We start from the raw sequence: 19,237 nt of genomic DNA, 5'->3' as shown, positions 1-19,237 counted from the left end.
CAGTGAGCGTCCCTCGGGGATCTCTGACCGATTATCTGGCTCCAGCTCAGGGAAGACAGCCACCCTGACCATCAGCGGGGCCCGGGCTGAGGATGAGGCCGACTATCACTGTCAGTCTTTTGACAGCAGTGATACTGCTCACATGATACAGGCTGGGGAAGTGAGACAAAAACACCATTTCCTGTTGCTCTCACTCTCTCCTCAACCCCAGGTGAACTGTAGACACAGCTGTGAGCAGCTCTGTCCCTGGTCTCCGGATCCAGATACTCAGGCTGCCCCCCCCCCAGCCCTCAGGCAGCTCCACAGAAGGTGGGTCAGGAGTGGACTCAATCTGACAGGACAGGGCTGTCCTCATGTTTCCTGGCCCTGAGTGTGAGTTGGGGACAGAGGGCATGAGTGAAAGGACACACAGGCAGAGACATACAGTCAATGATAATGGACCTCGAATATCCTAAAATGTGACCGAATCACTGTCCTTCATTCATCCTCAGAGCTACACACAGGTCTGAGCTCATGCTCAGGGCAGCCTGGGTTCTGAGCAGAGCAAATGCCCATGCCGTGGACACTGAGGAGTCCACTGAGGAGTCCCTCCTTAAGGCTGACCACCCTCGCCCTCCTGCTGAGGACCAGGTGGCTCACAATGGTGCCCTCAGAGGGACGTGCTGTTGGTGCAGAGGACTGCCTCCCCCAGGTCTCACCCCTGAGAGTGGGGCTCAGGTGTGATGACCTCCTGAGAACAAGATCCCAAGTCTCTGCTCAGCTCAGGATGACCTCCCAGCTGAATCCTCAATTGTCTCTACATTACAGGCCACCCAGTCCTGTCTCCATGTTTACTTCCAGAGAGATCTCCCCACAGCCCTGCTGCACGCGAGTCTCCATGTCCCAGTCGCTTTTAGAGAACTGCAAGTGTTCCTGAGTTCTATCACCACATTGTGAAATCAAGCTTCCTGACACCAAAAAAAGTTCCATGTGGGAGACTAGATGTCCCGTGCAGGGTCACACCAAGGTCAGAAGTCTTGCTGTCCCCCAGTCAGAGAGGAAAAGTACCTAATCAGGACATCAGGGTGACCAGTCAGAGAGCTTTGCCTCAGTGGTGGGGAAATCAGCACAAGACTACACGCTGCTCTGGTCCCACCTGAGAAAGTGTACGACCCACTGGAGAAAGGATCAAACTGTTTCTATTAACTTCACTGACTTTACAATAATTGAGAATAGCTGACAAAATGTATATATTAAAATACAAGTACTGTTCACTAAATAACTGTTCACCAGGTCTGGCATCACATCACAATTTCCTGATTGGAACAGGAAATCATAAACCATAATAAGAAGAAAAATTAAACTATTGTACTGGCCATCAAATTTCACTGATGATGGAATTTGTAGGCAAGGATTAAAAAATAATTATACTCCACTTCTTCAGGAAGGTAAAGGGTTTTGGAACATGGTAACTGCAGACTAGGAGGACAAGAGCAACACCCCAGCCACTACGTAGAATGAAAAAGTTTCTAAGATACAATTAATCAGTGAAACAAAAAGAGTTAGTGAACTGATGCCATAGAAGAGACTATAGAAAACAGAGGAAACCACAGACAAAATAAGACAGTGAAAAAAATTAACAGAAGCATCAGTGAGCCGTAGGACAACTTGAAGGAGCCTCATATGCATGTAACTGCAGTTTATGAAGCAGAACGTTTGGAGGCAGGTTGAAAATATTTAAGGAAATACTGGTCCAAAAGGTTGAAATTTCAGTGAAACCTGGAGTCCCACGGACCGAGAAACATAATAAACCCCAAGAGCAACAACAACAAAAATATTAACACAATCATAGTCATATTCCTCAAACTAGTGTTGAACAGAGAATCATAAAAGCATCAGAGAGACGAGGCAAGTTCTATAGAAAGAACCAGAGTGATCAGAGCAGATCTCACCATGACAATCACACAAATGGAAGAAGTGTGGACCAATGTCTTTAAATCCTTAAAGTAAAACCATAACAAAACACTGTTCACTTTCAAGTCTTTACCCAGTGAAGAAAAACAATACAAACTAAAACTTTCTCAACACACAAAAACTTAGAGAATTGATCACCTGCAGTCTCTCAGTCCCAGAAACATCAAAGGTCACCCTCAGACAGAGACATGGGAATCGACAAAAAGAAATAAAAGTGTCTGATATAGTAACTAAGTGGATAAATAGCAGAACATTTTCTCACATTAAATTCTAGAAAAGATATCACTGTCAAAGTCTAAAACACAATAACAATGCATGCTGTGGTATAAAATGCATATTATAGCAAATATAGGACAATGTCACCTCAGGGTTAAAGAGGAATAAGAAAATGTAATGATAAACAAAGGTGTCCCTCATCAAAACTAGTTCAGGTCCAATGTGATATTTTCACACAAGTTATTATTATGGAGCAGAATGATGTGTTGTCAGAATTCTCTGAATCACAAGAGACGTTTCTGTGTGAATTCCTGTGCAAATGAAAGGGGTGCAGCGGTCCCAGCATACGACAGTCCTCGTGGTCATCTGCTGCCTCAGCTCATTGGCAGAGGGCAGTGGTCACGGGGCAAGGACTTCACCTTCCTCTGCATGCTCCTTCAGCTCCTCTGACTCCAGGCCCAGGTGTGTGTGTTCAGTGTGACGTCAAATCCTGGTACCACATCCCTTCACATTGTAGATTTACATCACATGGGGACGGACTACTGCGGTCCATAAACACCTCAGCTTCTCACTGTCTTTCATCCTCAGACCCTCCCCACAGGCACTGACTCTGCTGTCCCCAAACTCACCTCTTGTGACGCTCTATTCTCCTCTCCTGACGGCAGCTCCAGGGTCACCTCGAAAGAAGCTCCTTCAGCTTCTTTCCACACAGTACCTGCCAGTCATTTCTTTTGTCCAATCTCAACTCATTATCTGCACATCATCAACATAATGATTTCCAAATAATTATTTGCATTTATTGATATATTGATTAGTGATCATTATTAATCACATTGATCTGGGGTTTTTTTCTAAAGGGAAAACACACATGACACTCAGACATATGAGAGGAAAGGAGTCTTTTTCACCTGCAACAGTAAGTCTGGAGTCCGATGGTCATTCTCTAGATACTGACCAATTAATTCCCTGAGCTCCATGCTTTGCCTCACTTCCTGTCCTACAATCCCTACTATGGAGGCTTTACTTTCATTCATGTCGCAGACAGACCTCAGGATGGCTGCTGCGGCTCCAGCTATCACAGCCAGGCTCAAGAGGGAAGGCACTGCATATATATAGTCTGTTTTTTGTCTTCTCCACAATAAATATTCCTCAGAAAGAAGCCCAGGTGACACTCCCATGGTCAACACTGAGCCGCAAGGTCAATTGTGGCCAAAAAGACCTTAAACTAGCAATCATCTGGATGTTAAATGAATATGAAAGACAAGACAATGAGAGAGGGTAGTAGTGACAATCTGCAGTGTCACCAATTTGAATGTGTTTGCTGTGCTCCAACCCACATGATGGAAACACTGAGACAGGGACAGGGTCTAGCTCACCCTGATCTGCCAGGATGGAATGTCTGCCAGATTGAGTGGGTCTGAACCGATGTCTGTTGGGTAAGAATTCTCCTGTCCCTGGCTCAGGAACAGTGTTGTCCCTGTCCTGTGTTGACCCTGCACCAGCAGCCAGTGCCAGTGAAGACAGTCTCGGATCCTGTGTGTGCGAGGCCAAGCCCGAGTTCTTGATGCACTCCTTCTCCAAATGAACCTGTTCATATTTTCATGGGCCGTCTGAAACTCTGCTGCCTGGTCTTGAGACAGGCATGGTCATGTACAGAACAGCAATTCCTCCCCAGGGACCAGCAGTCTCTGCATCAGGGAGTTATCTCTTGAGTTCTCTTCCCTTGAGACCCTGCTGCCCACCCTGGAGCGGGCTACAAGGATTCTTTGGACCTCATTCTCAGCCCCACACTAGACATTGGACACACCTGCACCTCCAGCAGCCTGCATGGAGTGACCACCAGGGGGCAGTGAGACTGCCTGGCAAAGCCTCTTGGAGACTGGGTGGGACTGGACAGGAGGAATCCTGACAGGAAGGGGGATTACTAGCCACCACATCACACCTGTAGAAAATGTGTAGGTTTTCTACAGTATCACCTTTGACAGCGATGTGACATTCTGATGTATCTGTCAGATGTAGTTTTTGTAGAATTTGCCTATTTTCCAGCATTGTTCCAGGTAATTCATTCCTCTCCAGCCCACTGCTTTCTTGCTAAGACTCTGTACAGTAATTCTCAAACGTATTACAAGCATTAAATTTATCCCTGACAGTGGTGCACACTGGGGACATTGAGTCACAGCATCTATGACCTTCCAAGGAGCTCGCACCAAGAACAGGAACTTTAACGGACTCAATGAATCCTAAATCTCCATGTGCAATTAGCATGGTGGGAATTTATTTAGGGACTTGTGTAAACATTGCACTCACCTTAGACTCACATGTTCACCTCTGCAGTTACCATTCTGTAATGAGTTCAGAACATGCAGACAGACTTTACCTTTGGGTTCTGCTGTGACCAGGGCAGCCCGGAGAAGACCCTGAGCCCTCTGGGGTGGAGATTTCAGTAGTGAGGCATCTGCAGGACTCACCGCTCCCCTCCCAGCATGCCAGCGGCTGAGCCCCACACAGAACACACCAAGCTCCTCAGGCAGCCCCTGACCCTGGCTGACTTGCATACCAGCAGCTCTCTCCAGCAAGGGGATAAGAGAGGCCTGGGAGGAACCTGCCCAGCCTGGGCCTCAGGGAGCAGACTCGGGCACCTCCACCATGGCCTGGACCCCTCTCCTCCTCGGCCTCCTCGCTCTCTGCACAGGTGCTGCAACCCACCCCCAGGGCAGAGATCTGACAAGCACAGACCTGGCTCAGCACAGAATTGTCTACGGGGCGGGATGCTCATGACCCTGATGCGGGATGACTGGCTACAGGGCTGACCCCGCACTGTGATCACTGGGTCTCTGGGAAGCAGAAGGACTGAACCTGCCAGTACGAAAGGGCAGAGGGGATGTTCTCACTTATTTACAGACTCATGGCACTGTGGGGCTGAGACTGAAGTCCAAAGAATCCTTGTAGCCTGCTCCAGGGTGAGCAGGAGGATCTCCTGGGAAGAGAACTTTTCCTTTAAAGCCTAATTGTCCTTTCTCTCTTGCAGGCTCTGTGGCCTCCTATGAGCTGACTCAGCCGTCCTCAGTGTCAGTGAACCCAGGACAGATGGCCAAGATCACCTGTGGGGGAAACAACATTGGAAGTAAAAATGCTTACTGGTACCAGCAGAAGCCCGGCCAGGCCCCTGTGCTGGTCATCTACGGTGATAGCAGACGGCCCTCAGGGATCCCAGACCGGTTCTCAGGCTCCAACTCGGGGAACACGGCCACCCTGACCATCAGCAGGGCCCAGCCTGAGGACGAGGCCGACTATTACTGTCAGGTGTGGGGCAGTGGTAATGCTCACAGTGACACAGGCAGATGTGGAAGTGAGACAAAAACCTCCTCTGTGTCACACTCTCCTCACCCCCAGGAGGACTGTGGACTCAGCCATGAACAGGTTGGGCCCAGGTCCCATTTGTGAGGTCCCCAAGTGGCCCCTCCTCCCAGCCTCAGGCAGCCCTGCAAAGGGTTGGTCAGGAGTGGGTTCAGGGCGGGGAGCGCCAGGCTGTCCTGCTGTGTCTATGCTGCAGTGTGATTTCTACAAAGAGGACCTGAGTTAACAAACAGACTGATGAAATTCTTTTTCCAGAGTAACAGTCCTTGAATTCTACATAATAATTATGAGGCCACTGCTTGGCAAAATGTTCAGGACTAATCCCCAGAACCTCCCTGCACAGCTGAGCTCCTAAAGCCCCAGACTCCATGGCAGCCTGGGACCCTGAATGGAGCAAACTAGAGTTGACACACCCGCCAGCACAGCTGGGAACCCTGGCTGGTGACGCTGTGCCCTCACTGGGAAGGTCCACTGTGACAGAGACCCGCCTCCCTCAGGTCATTGCCTTCCCCTGAGTGTAAGTCAGGACAGTGAAGGCCTGATGCCAGTTCCCACAGTCATGCCTCATTCAGAAGGACCTGGAAGCCTTTCCCATTGCATTGCATTGTAGTTACCAAGTCTCATCTCCACGCTTCCCTCCAGAAAGATCACCTGAAACACCTGAATGACATTCCTGGTCACAGTGCTTCCAAGGGTCCGAGGAGGAAATAAGAGTCTGGAGGGCGGAGCGTGGAAGGAGAGAGCTGCACAGAGATCTCTGCAGGTCTGCACAGGGTCCCGGGGACTGAGGGCCTCGTGTGGGGTAAATGCCTGAGGCTGAGCAGAGAGCCAGCCAAGACAGGAGAGGGACAATTCCACAAAGTCAGCACAGTCACATGTGCTCATGCAGTGGGGGAGGGGGGAGGGGGGGAGGATGGGGAAGCTCCCAATTAACGCATGAGATTGATGAGTTAGAAGAGATTTCCCTCGGTGGGGGGAGACCTAGCCCCCGACCAAAATTCGCTCTGCTGCCCTGTGAGAAGGAGGAGTAACAGCAAGTTGGAAAAGGACTGACCTGTGTCGAAGTAATTTACAGCTTCTGAAATGAAAATCAGTCACACAGTGAGAAGGACAAGTAACCGTATCCAACAGAAGGAGTGTCACATAGACTGTCATGCTGTCAGAAATATCCTGCAGAGAATCAGAAAAATGGGAACTCATAAATATAAAAACCCTGTTTTCCCAAAATGGCCCTGAAAGTGCCCAGATTATATAATTTGTAGATAAGGATACAGAATTTATTACTTCAGTTACCATATTTCCCCATGTATAAGACGCTCCCATGATAAGGTGCACCTTAATTTTGGGGCTCAAAATTTGAAAAGGAAATGTATTTATAAAGTTATTTAACTAAAATTTTATTTATCATAAAATTCATATAAATCCTCATCACTGTCAATACTCCCAACCATCAGCTTGTCCTCATCTGTGTCTGATGACAAATCACTGTCTTCATATATTTATTGCCTCGTCCTCAGTTCCATCTATGGCATTTGAAATGCCACACTTCTTAAATGCAAGTAAAAAACTACAACCACTGCATAAGATGCACTCAGGTTTTAGACTCCGAAAAGAATGCATCTTATACATGGAGAAATATGGTATAGTTCATTAGTCTATGAGGGTAGAGGAATGGTTTAACATGGTAAGAGTGACACAGGGACAAAATGACTAAATTGAAAATCTAGATATAAAAGCCAAAATATTTATGATTAAACTACTCTGGAAGAAACGCACAGCAGAGAAGATGTTACCAAAGAAAAGACTACAACACTTGCTGTCATAACAGTACCAACTATTCAAAATGAAACGAAAAATAATGAAGAGTAAAGTGGGAAAGAAATCTCACTTTCTTACCATGTTGTCGGAGAGGATGTCTGTTTGCAGAACCCCTTTTCCCACGTCATTGCAGGAAATAGCACCTGAATCAGGCTCAGTCTTGAGCACAAGACCGTTTAGCACCAAGACCCAGGTGGCCTAAGGAAGTATTAGGGACACAGCAGGAGGAAGGGAGAGATTCCATGGTGACCTAAACCAGACCATCTGGAACCTCGGTGAGCACCAATTCCCCTGGGCTCTCCTAAGAGGGTGGGCCCGGGAATCAGCATGTCTGACAGCTCCCAGGGGAGTCTAGTCTGCTGTCCCTCCCAGACCACCCTGGAAGTGCCTTCAGTCCTGCTCCCCTGCTCCTACAGCTCAGGCAGAGTCACCACAGGATGGCACTGTCTGTGTAGCACAGAGGACTGGCTGTCCCTCCCATTCTGGCTTCTAATGATGATGATCTCGCACTCACCCCATCCACATCTCTCCCTCCCAGCAGATACAGGGATAGTCTGTCTTCAATTGTCTTCCTAGGCACCTGGGACCCGAAGACAGGGGTGACCATATTCTGTGCTGGAGCAGCAGCCACATGGAAGGTTGTAATCATGTCTCCTGATGCCAACAGTGCCTGCCCATAGGCTACCATGGCTGAGGGGAAGGTCAAAAATCTAACCCCACAGACCCCAGGGGGGCAACATGGGCCCTCTGGGCTGCCCTCTGTGCTCAGTGCACACATAGGCTGGTTATTATTGACTTTTCCATGCCAGGTAGGGAAGGGGTTCTTTGCTACAATGTCTTAGTGATGAGTAGTGTAAACAAACCATCCTGGGCTGACCACTCCTCCTGTCCCCTGGTGTGTGCTCAGGTCTCCTGACATGGGAGCCCTTCTAGTCCAAGGCTGGAGAAGCGAGATTCCCTTCTCCTTCTCACCACCTAAAAAAGTGTGTCTTTCTGAGGAACATCAGCTCATGGGGATACTTGGGAAGAAACACTGTCCCTACCTGTGGTCTGTGTGCTCAGACCCCCATGTGACAGCCCAGGAAGGTGGGTATAAATGAGTCCCGACACACAGAGTCCAGGTGTGAACAGAGCAGAGTGTCAGCTTGAGATTTTTCCTCTACTTCTTTTTTGACCATGACCTGGGACAGGACCTCTCTGTCCAGATTTTCAGGTCTGTCCTCCCTTCCCATTACCTGAGAAAGAAATGGGCACAGGTGTTGTTGTCTTGACTGCCCTGTGACCTGAGGTGGCAGGTCTTTGGGAGGGAGCTCCGCGGCTGCAGGTGAGAATTCATCTGCAGACAACCTCCTTGGAGCTTAGTAGAGCTGTGGTCCAGCATCAAAGATGCCCCCAGCTGCTCAAGAATCCCCTTCTCCACCACTGGTTGCTCTCAGCTCCCTGCTCTCATCCCCTGTAGGGTACCAATCCCACCTGGCTGACCCCACATCACTCTCTAAGGTATAACAGTGGCACCCAACCCCCGGGCTGTGGACCGGTAGTGGTCCATGGGCCATTTGTTACCAGTACGCAGAGAAAGAATAAATAACTTACATTATTTTTGTTTTATTTATATTTAAGTCTGAACAATGTTTTATTTTTAAAAAATGACCAGATTCCTTCTGTTACATACATCTAAGAATCACTCTTGACGCTTGTCTCGTAAGTTTGACAATTATATTTTAAAATACAACATTTTTTACGCCGGTCGCATAATTTTATTTTGTGCATTTATCTGTCCCACCCTAAACGCCGGTCCGTGAAAATATTTTCTGACATTAAACCGGTCTGTGGCCCAAAAAAGGTTGGGGACCACTGATGTATAAAATCCCATCATCAGAGAGACCAACCATGACATGAAGACTGAGTGAGGTCCTTTCCTGAATATTCTCATGAGATCCCGTATTTCTTCTTTACAGCTCTCAGCACACGTCATGTCTCATTAATAACACTGAGTCAGTTAGGCTCAGACTGTAGGGGGAGATTGTGCACAGGGTTCAGCAATGTAATGACTTTGAATATTTCCACAAGCGGGACACATATGATCACCAATCAATGAGTACAAAACCCAGTGGGACAGCTGAGTAGAATGACGAGTTGATATTTCTTTCTATCTCTCACTCTCAAAGCAATGGAAATTAAAAAGAAAGAAAAAGACTATGAAGGCCCTGGCTGGTTGGCTAAGTGGTAGAGCATCGACTCACCGTGTGGAAGTCCCAGGTTCGAATCCTGTTCAAGCCACATAGGGGAAGCAACCATCTGCTTCTCTACCCCTTCCCATCTCTCTCTCTGTCTCTCATTCTCTCTATTCTCCTCCCCTCCTGCAGCCATTGCTCGATTGGAGCAAGTTGGACCCAGGCACTAAGGATGACTCCATGGCAGCCTCAGGCACTAACATAGCTCGGTTTCCCAGCAACAGAGCAGTGGACCCAGATTGGCAGAGCATCCCTTAGTAGTGGGCTTACTGGGTGGATCTTTGTCAGGGTGCATGTGGGAGTCTGTCTCTGCATCCCCTCCTCTCACTTAAAAAAAAAAGAGAATATGGATGAGAATTAAGAATATTAATAGAAGGAGGAAGAGTTAACATCCATCTGTGCTTAATACGTATCAGCACTGTTATATTACTTAAACTGCTTAAATGCAAAAATTCTACGAGACAAGCATTCTCACTATTCCCATTTTACAGTCAGGGAAGCTGAGGCGCAAAGAGATGAGCACCCTGTCTGAGGACAGAACTAGAGGGTGGCCCACCCAGAAGCAAACGGAGGTGTCTTGCCCTAGAGTCCCTGATCTTCACCTCCATCCTGTGGCCTCTCATTCTGCTATCAAAACTGAGGCTTGGTTTTCTTCTGAAGTGACAGAAAGTTCTCTCTGTTTTATCAAAAGCAAGTGGCAGATATTGTGAATTTGAAGTACAGCCCAGTTTAACAGGAATAAAATGTGAACCTCATGTGAAATATCAAATTTTCTTTCCACCACATTTAAAATATAAAAAAAAAATTGTGGAATTTGTTTTCATAATATTTTCTGTTTAAAATGATCTGTGGAAAATATCATTTCAATATAAATTAAATAAAAATATATTGAGCCTGATCTGGCCATGGCATGGTGGTTAGAGTGCTGGACTCAGGTTCAGAACCCCGAGGTCACCAGCTTGAGCCCAAGGTCGCCAGCTCGAGCAATGGGTCACTCAGACTGCTGGAGCTGCCAGTCAAGGCACATATGAGAAAGCAATCAATTGAGAAACTAAGATGCCACAACAAAGAACAGATTCTGCACATCTCTCTCCCTTCCTTTCTGTCTGTCCCTATCTGTCCCTCTCTCTGTCTCTCTGTGTCTGTCAGAAAAATTGATATATATATATACATATATATAGTTCACATTATTTAATAATAAATGTTAAAAATCTGGTGGATATTTGAGAACTACAGCATATCTTATTGGATGATCCATTTTTTTTTTCTCAACAGCTGCATGTGGCTTGTGGACTCCATACTGGTCAGGGCAGGTCAGATGGATGACATGACTTGGGGGTGAAGGTGGGGAACATGTAACCACACTGCATTTCTTAATTTAAACCACCAGGGGGCGATAAGGTCCCATGATTCAGAACTCTAGGGAGGAATGGCTGCTCCACTTTTCAGAGAAAACAGGAATATTGAGGGCAGAGTGAGGGATTTTTTATATCATGAATCCACACTACTTCCATTCTCAAATACCATTAAATACAATTACCATTTTAAAAATGATTCTGAGCCACAACACATTTTATTATTAGAGTTGAATGATTTTAGGAGGAGATAATATCCTGAAACATAATAACAAGTCATAAAGTTATGTTCAGTGCAAAAATCAAGAGAGAAGAAAGATCATAAGAAATATTTAATTGGAGTTGTATGACTTGCTATTCTCCACAAAGGGATATATTATCTAATTCACAAGCACAAATCATGTTTATGAAGGTCAGTTCTCCCAGGATGGCACCAACAGGTGACCTATTATGTAGGGATGAGACCACAGCTCAGGTGTGAGACCGGGCCTGCAGGAGTGGCCAGCAGGGCCCTGTGGGGAGACCCTGAGGGGTGAGTGAGGAGTGGAAGCATCAGGTGGGAAGGGCAGAGAGGAGCTGCTGTCACCTCCTCAGTGGCGAACACTAGTGGGCGTCTGAGAGAGATGTCCCTTGTTTTATTGCAAAAATCGCTTTAGAGCAAACTCTGGTGAGCAAGTCCTGGTGTCCTTCTGTCTGTGCACGTGGATCACCACAGTGCCCCACACGTCATGTCTATGAACAGTGTCTCCAGCCTTTTATGGGCAAATCCGTTTCATCCTGTCCTCAGCAGCACGGGGTTGAAACAAACACATTTCTCCAGAATATGACATGGTACACAATTCCTTGTCACTGATGTTTTATAACATTAAATTGTTCTTTTCCAATACTGACAGTTCTTCAAACTCGGTGGCTTTCACCATGTTAGAAAATGAATCCTGATCTGTCTCAAAAACTCTCAAGAGTAACCCAATTCCCAGTGTTTCGCTGACACGTGATCCTGTGTTGTCAGCCAGGGAGGGAGCAGAGAGAGTGTCCCCTCCTCTGTGCTCAGACAGTTCTGTGTCACTAGGAAACACAGATTCCAGCTCCATGATATTCTGAGTTCTCTTTAAAATAATCGACTTGGCGGTGGAGTGATGCATCTAGAGTCAGAAGACAGGGCTGTTACAGGAAAGACTCAGGAGGCCTGGGACAGGGGAGTACTAGGACATGGACAGGGGCAAAACAGGGAGAGACATAATCCTCAGGCTCTGGGGTCCCTCTTTTGGATTGGAATTGTGACTCATCGTCACTGTCTGGGGGACTTTGAGAAAATCATTACCCTCACAAATATGGCTCCCTCCTCATTAGACAGAAGAAGAGGCACAGCCTCAGCAGAGTGATGGTGTTGGGTTGTTATGATGTAGGTGCGGGCTGCAGAAACTCACCAACATGTGGCATCTATTAAGGGTTACACATGCCGGGTTACATTCATCATAGAGACACCAGGGGGCACTGTGGTTACTGTTTGAAAATCCTTGAAGACACTTCTATTGAGCTAAATCAGGTTTCTACTTTTAATTCCACACCTGGCTCTACTTCTGAAATCAGGAAACTACCAGCATGTGGCCTTTAAGATCAGGGCTCAGACAAGAGCACAGACAGACACACCAGGGAACACAGAACAGATTTGCATTCCTGCTCCACCCCTGTGAGCTGCAAGGAAAGAGGATAAGACAGGAGCTTGAGGAGCCCAGTGCCAGCTGCGCAGCCTCAGGGCAGAGCTCCTGGAAACCCCTCCTCACCATGGACTGCCTTCCCTTCTACCTCCTGCCCCTTGTTTTCTCCACAGGTCAGAGCTACCAACAGAACTCAGGGGTCTTGCCCCCCAATAAGTCCCTGCAAACACTGTCCTGACGGACATCTTGCAGTCTGGGTGCACTGGGCATTATTTCTGTATTTTGTGTTTCCAGGTCTCTGTGCTCTGCCTGTGCTGACCCAGCCCCCATCTGAAAATGGCTCCCTGGAAGGCTCAGTCAAGCTCACCTGCACCCTGAGCAGTGAGCACAGCAACTATGGCGTTGCATGGTATCATCAGACACCAGGAAAAGCTCCTCACTACATAATGTACATCGACAGTGATGGAAGCCAAATCAAGGGGGATGGGAACCTTGATCGCTTCTCGGGCTCCAGCTCTGGGGCTCACCGCTACCTAACCATCTCCAACCTTCAGTCTGACGACGAGGCTGACTATTACTATTGCCAGACATGGGGCAGTGGTAATACTCACAGTGACACAGGCAGATGGGGAAGTGAGACAAAAACCCCTCTCCATCTATGTGCACTCTCCTCCAGACCTAGCGAACTGTAGACCGAGCCATGAGCAGGTTTGGTCCAGGTCCCCAGATCTCAGAACCCAGGCTGCTGCTTCCTTCCAGCCTCAGGTGCTGTGCTGACAGTGAGTGATACAGGAGTGGGTTCAGTGTTGGCAGGACCAGGCCATACTGATGTTGCAGGGCCTGTGTGTGAACTGGGGACAGAAAGCCTGGGTAGAAGTACAGGCAGAAGGAAATGGCCACTCATGGTCATTGTCTCTGCATTTCTCTATTTGATTCACTTCTTCACCAAAATGATCACGATTAGACCCCAGAATGTCCCAGCAATGCTCGAATCTCATAGGGCAGCTCAGTATCTGAATGGAGCAAAGGAGTTATGTACACTGTAATGTCCACCTCGGTCTTCCTCTGAGCTCCCCCACCAACCACCACCTCTGGGACCCTGGCAGCTCTCCCTGGTCCCCTCACTGGGAAGTGCTGGTGGTTCAGGAAATGGCCTCTGATTTCAGGTCATTCTCAAGGAGGTCAGTGTAAGACTGCCTGGGGCCAAGGTCCCAAAGCCCTGCCTCAGCAAGGGGGACAAGTAGGTGAGCAGGTCAGAGGAAACAATGTTGTGCAGGTTAAGTTGCCATTTCTGTGACACCAAGTAGCCCTCCTAGAACCAGAAGTCTCGTGTGGGGCTGAGTGTCCTGTAAAAGCACGATGAGGTGACACACTCCACAGATCTTGACAAGGATGCAGTAGCTTGTGCTGTGGCTCTGCTGGGACAGCCTGTGATGTCTCTGTGAACAAGGACCCTGTTCTTGGTCTTGTAGGTCTAGTGAGCATGACATCAGCCTGCTGGGTATGCCTCCTGTGTTCTTTGCAAAGAGTAGTATCTATGTGGCCCTCTGTATATGTGTCCATGTGTTGTGTGTGGGTGAATGTGTGTACATGAGTTGTGCATTTTGGTGTAGTCCAAAAATTTTGCATTGACAAATGTTTCAAACTCTGTTCCAATAATATCCTCCTTACACTCTGCCTCTGCCCGTGTATTATAAGGATTAAGAATTTATTAAGAACAAGAGCAGTAGCATTCATATGTGTTTAAAGCATATCAATACCATTCACAGCACTTCAAATATATTACATTGTTTAGTCACAGAACTCCTTGAACAAGCCTTCCCAACATCACCCCTTTTTACAGATGGGGAGGCCGAGGCACATGGTCACATGCCTGAGGGCAGAACCAGAAAGTGGCTGACCCGGCAGCAAACCAAGGTTCTAGCCCCAGAGTCCTCGGTCTTCGCCTCCACCCTGTGGCCCCTAACTGAGCTCTCAGAGCTAAAACTTTGCTTTTCTTTAAGGTGCCAGAAAGTTCTCTCCCTTTTTTCTAAAGGAAGAAAATGATTCTAGGAATTTAAAGTGCAGCCCTATCCAATATGAACAACATAGATAATTTTATATTTTGTATGATCTACATTTCATTTCAAAGATTAGATAAAACCATTAAAATTAGTTTTCAAACATTAGTTTTAATATTTTAATTCAATTTGTTGCAAATAGAATTTCAATGAGCATAAAATATAAAAATATTGATATACTTTACATTATTGTTATACTGTTTTAAAATCTTAGTGTATATTTTAGAAAAAATGCATTTGTCTGTGAGTATGGACCCACATTTCATGCAAACAGCTGTGGGTGACTTGTCACCATACTGGACACAGAAAGTTAGATGGATGTGGTGTCCTTAGGGTAAATGTACCTGCAGTATGTACTCAAAGACACCAGGTGGCAATAAAAGGTTCACAGACCCAGAGGCCTCACTAGGGAGAAATGGCTGCTCCTCTTCACACACACCAAGTAGGTTGAGGACACCAGATGGAGGGAATGTTTATAACATGCGTCTACATTTGTTCCAGCCTCAGACAAATGATATTCAATAAACTACTATTTAAAAGATGAATTTGAACTATCAAACACATTTTCACTTTGATCAATGTCAATGACAAAATTTCTTTTTCATTTTAAATAAATATTGCTTGAAGTATTGCTCTCAGTGGAAAGATTACTCCATAAACCTCACACACGTCATGAAGTTATATTTGCTGCAGGGACCTAGAGGGAAAACAAATAATAAGGAATATTTCATTACAGTTGGATGACTTGCTATATTCTCCACAAAGGGATATATTTACCTAATTCATAGGCACAGATCATGTTTATGGAGGTCAGTTCTCCCAGGATGGCACCAACAAGTGACCTCCCTTGTTGAGGTGATACCCACAGCTCAGGTGTGAGACCTGGCTGCAGGAGCGGCCAGCAGGGCCCTGTGGGGAGACCCTGAGGGGTGAGTGAGGAGTGGAAGCATCGGGTGGAAAGGGCAGAGAGGAGCTGATGTCACCACCTCAGCGAAAAACACTAGTAGGCTTGTATGAGACAGGTGTTCCTTGTCTTATTGGAAATATCTTTTAAGACCAAAATCTGAGGAGCGAGTCCTGGGGTCCTTCTGTCTGAGCACGTGGATCACTACAGCGCCTCACACATCATGTCTATGAACAGCGTCTCCAGCCTTTTGTGAGTGAATCCATTTCATCATGTCCTCAGCAGCACTGGGTTGAAACAAACACATTTGTCTGGGATATAATGTAATACATGCTTCTTTGTCAGTGATGTTTTATAACATTAAAATGTTTCTTTTCCAATACTGACAGCCACAGAAAGCCGGTGGCCTTGACCATGTTAGAAAAAGAATCCTGATCTGTCACAAGGACTCTCACCAGTAACTGGATTCCCAGTGTCCTGCTGACACATGATCCTGTGTTGTCAGCCAGGGAGGGAGCAGAGGGAGTGTCCCCTCCTCTGTGCACACAGTTCTGTGTCACTGGGAAACACAGATTCCAGCTCTGTGATGATCTGAGTCTTTTTAAAATAATCGACTTGGCGGTGGAGTGAAGCATCTGGATTCAGAAGACAGGGCTGTTACAGGAAAGAATCAGGAGGCCTGGGACAGGGGAGTACTAGGTCATGGACAGGGGCAAAACAAGGAGAGGCCTAATCCTCAGGCTCTGGGGTCCCTCTTTTGGATTGGAATTGTGACTCATCATCACTGTTTGGGAGACTTTGAGAAAATCATTACTCTCACAATGACGGCTCCCTCCTCATTAGACAGAAGAAGAGGCATAGCCTTCAGCAGAGCGATGGTGTGCGGTTGTTACGATGTAGGTGAGAGCTGCAGGTAAAACACACCAACATGTGTCATCTATTAAGGGTTACACATGTCGGGTTACATTCATCCTAGGGACACCAGGGGGCACTGTGGTTACTGTTTGAATATTATTGAAGACTCTTCTATTGAGCTAAATCAGATTTCTACTCTGTGTCTCACACCTGGCCCTACTTCTGAAATCAGGAAACTACCAGCATGTGGCCTTTAAGGTCAGGGCTCAGACAGGAGTACAGACAGACACATTAGGGAACAGAGAACAGATTTACATTTTTGCTCCACCCCCTTGAAATAAAAGAAGGGAGGAGACACTCCTCAGGAGCTTGAGGAGCCCAGTGCCAGCTGCGCAGCCTCAGGGCAGAGCTCCTGGAAACCCCTCCTCACCATGGACTGCCTTCCCTTCTACCTCCTGCCCCTCGTTTTCTCCACAGGTCAGAGCTTCCTACAGAACTCAGGATCCTACCCCCTGTAAGTCCCTGCAAGCTCAGTCCTGAGGGGCACCGTGCAGTCTGGGTGCACTGGGCATTATTTCTGTATTTTGTGTTTCAGGTCTCTGTGCTCTGCCTGTGCTGACCCAGCCCCCATCTGCATCTGCCTCCCTGGGGGGCTCGATGAAGCTCACCTGCACCCTGAGCAGTGAGCACAGCAACTATGGCGTTGCATGGCATCAGCAGAGAACAGGAAATGCTCCTTGCTACGTGATGGACCTCCACAGTGAAGGAATCCAAAGGAAGGGAAACGGGATTTCTGATTGCTTCTCAGGCTCCAGCTCTGTGGCTTACCGCTACCTCACCATCTCCAACCTCCAGTCTGAAGATGAGGCTGACTATTACTGCCAGACATGGGACAGCAGTGGTAATACTCACAGTGACACAGGCAGATGGGAAAGTGAGAAAAAAAAATCTCTTTTGTGTCACACTCTCCTCACCCCCAGGAGGACTTTGGACACAATCTTGAGTATTTTTGGCCCAGGTCCTATTTTTGGAGTCTATATGCTGCTCTCCCTCTCACCCTCAGGCAGCCCTGCAGAGGGAGAGACAAGAGTGGGTTGAGGGCAGGCAGCACCAGGCTGCCCTGCTATCTCTATGCTGTAGTGTGATCTCTGGGAAGAGGACCTAAGTAAACAAACAGACTGATGGAAACCTGTGTCCAGAGCAATACTCTTAGAATTCTACATAATAATGATGAAACGGTTCTGGATTACTCCCAGATCCTTCCAGCTCAGCTGAGCTCTAAAATCTCAGTCTCCATGGCAAACTAGGACCCAGAATGGAGCAAACTAGTGTTGACACACCCGCCAGCATGGCTAGAGTCCCTGGCTGGTGACTCTGTGCCCTCACTGGAAAGGTCCACTGTGACAGAGACCCACTTCCCTCAGGTCATTGCCTTCCCCTGAGTGTGAGTCAGGCCAGTGACGGCCTGATGCCAACATCCCAAGGCCCTGCCTTCTACTGGTCTGACAACACCCAGGGGAGCCAGGTCTGCTGGTCCCTCGAGGACCCCCTGAAAATGCCTTCTCTCCTGCTCACTACTGCTCACAGCTCAGGAGAAAGTCACCACAGGAAGGCACAATCTGTGTGACACAGGGGTCCTGCTCTTTTACCATCCAAGATATTGCAGTTTGCCCACACCCACCCCTGCCTGCATCCCTCCCACCCATCAGGTTTGGGGGCCGTGACTGTTCTGACTTACCCATCCCCAGACAGCACCTATGGCATTGCATGGCATCAGCAGAGAACAGGAAAGGCTCCTTGCTACATGATAGATCTCTACAGTGACAGAATCCAAAGCAAGGGAAATGGGATCCCCGTCTGGAGAAGTGGCCATATAGCATGCTGGAGCAGCAGTGACATTGGGGGTTATAATCGTGTCTCCTGATACCAACAGCACCTGCCCACAGGCTACCATGGCTGAGGTATAAGGTCAAGAATCAAACCTCACAGACATCAGGGAACAACACAGCCTCTCTGTGCTTTGTGTTACCATGAGGCTTGTTATTACTATAAAGTGTAAGCATGGGGAAGAGGTTCTCTGCCATAATTCCTTACTGATGAGAGTGTAACAAACCATCCTGGGCTGACCACTCTCCTCCAGCCTCCTGGTGTGTGGTCAGGTACTGTGACATGGGAGCCCTTCTGGACTGGAGAAATGTGGTCAACTCCTCCCTCTTACCACTTGGCAAAATGTGGCTTTCTGAACATCAGTCATGAGCACATTTGGGAACAAACTCTGTCCCTGCCTGTGGTCTGTGTGCTCAGACACCCATGTGACAGCCCTGGAGAGGCAGGTATGAATGGGTCCTGATTCACAGAGTCCCAGTGTGAACAGAGCAGGGTGTCACCTTGAGATCCTGCCTATACATCTGTTTCCACCAGGTCTGTCCTCCCTTCCCATTACCAGGGAAAGTAATGGGGGACAGGTGACATTGTCCTGACTGCCCTGTGAGCTGAGGGGGCAGATCTTGGGGAGAGAGTTCCTGTGGCTGCAGGTCAGGATTCATCTGCAAACAGCCGCCTTGGAGCCCAGTAGAGCTGTGATTGAGCATCAAAGATGCCCCCAGCTGCTCAGAAATCCCCTTCTCCACCAGTGGTTGCTCTCAGCTCCCTCCCCTCATCCTCTATAGGGTACCAATCCCACCTGCCTGACCCCACATTACCCTCTAAGGTCCTGTATAAAATCCCATCCTCAGAAAGACCACCCATGACATGAAGACTGAATGAGGTGCTTTGCTGAGTAATCTCGTGAGACCCCGTATTTCTTCTTTGAATCTCTCAGCACACG

General features: G+C 47.6%; 1 protein-coding gene and 3 gene segments (V, D, J or C); all 4 read left to right on the top strand.

Moving 5' to 3' along the window:
• The window catches only part of LOC136392851 (immunoglobulin lambda variable 5-45-like), a 758,839-nt gene that overhangs the window by 431,929 nt on the left and 307,673 nt on the right, over positions 1-19,237 (top strand).
• Positions 1-19,237, top strand: part of LOC136392853 (immunoglobulin lambda-1 light chain-like) — a 528,499-nt gene that overhangs the window by 205,646 nt on the left and 303,616 nt on the right. The window lies entirely within an intron of this gene.
• LOC136392855 (Ig lambda-1 chain V regions MOPC 104E/RPC20/J558/S104-like) overlaps positions 1-19,237 on the top strand; it is a 501,112-nt gene that overhangs the window by 194,957 nt on the left and 286,918 nt on the right.
• LOC136394670 (immunoglobulin lambda variable 3-9-like) lies at positions 4,782-5,613 on the top strand. The segment is given in 2 exon segments: positions 4,782-4,861; positions 5,198-5,613. Coding segments are annotated over 2 exon segments (462 nt in total).

Source organism: Saccopteryx leptura, chromosome 2 (genome assembly GCF_036850995.1).
Source record: "Saccopteryx leptura isolate mSacLep1 chromosome 2, mSacLep1_pri_phased_curated, whole genome shotgun sequence".
NCBI classification, from domain to species: domain Eukaryota; kingdom Metazoa; phylum Chordata; class Mammalia; order Chiroptera; family Emballonuridae; genus Saccopteryx; species Saccopteryx leptura.
This window is presented reverse-complemented; position numbering and strand designations above follow the sequence as displayed.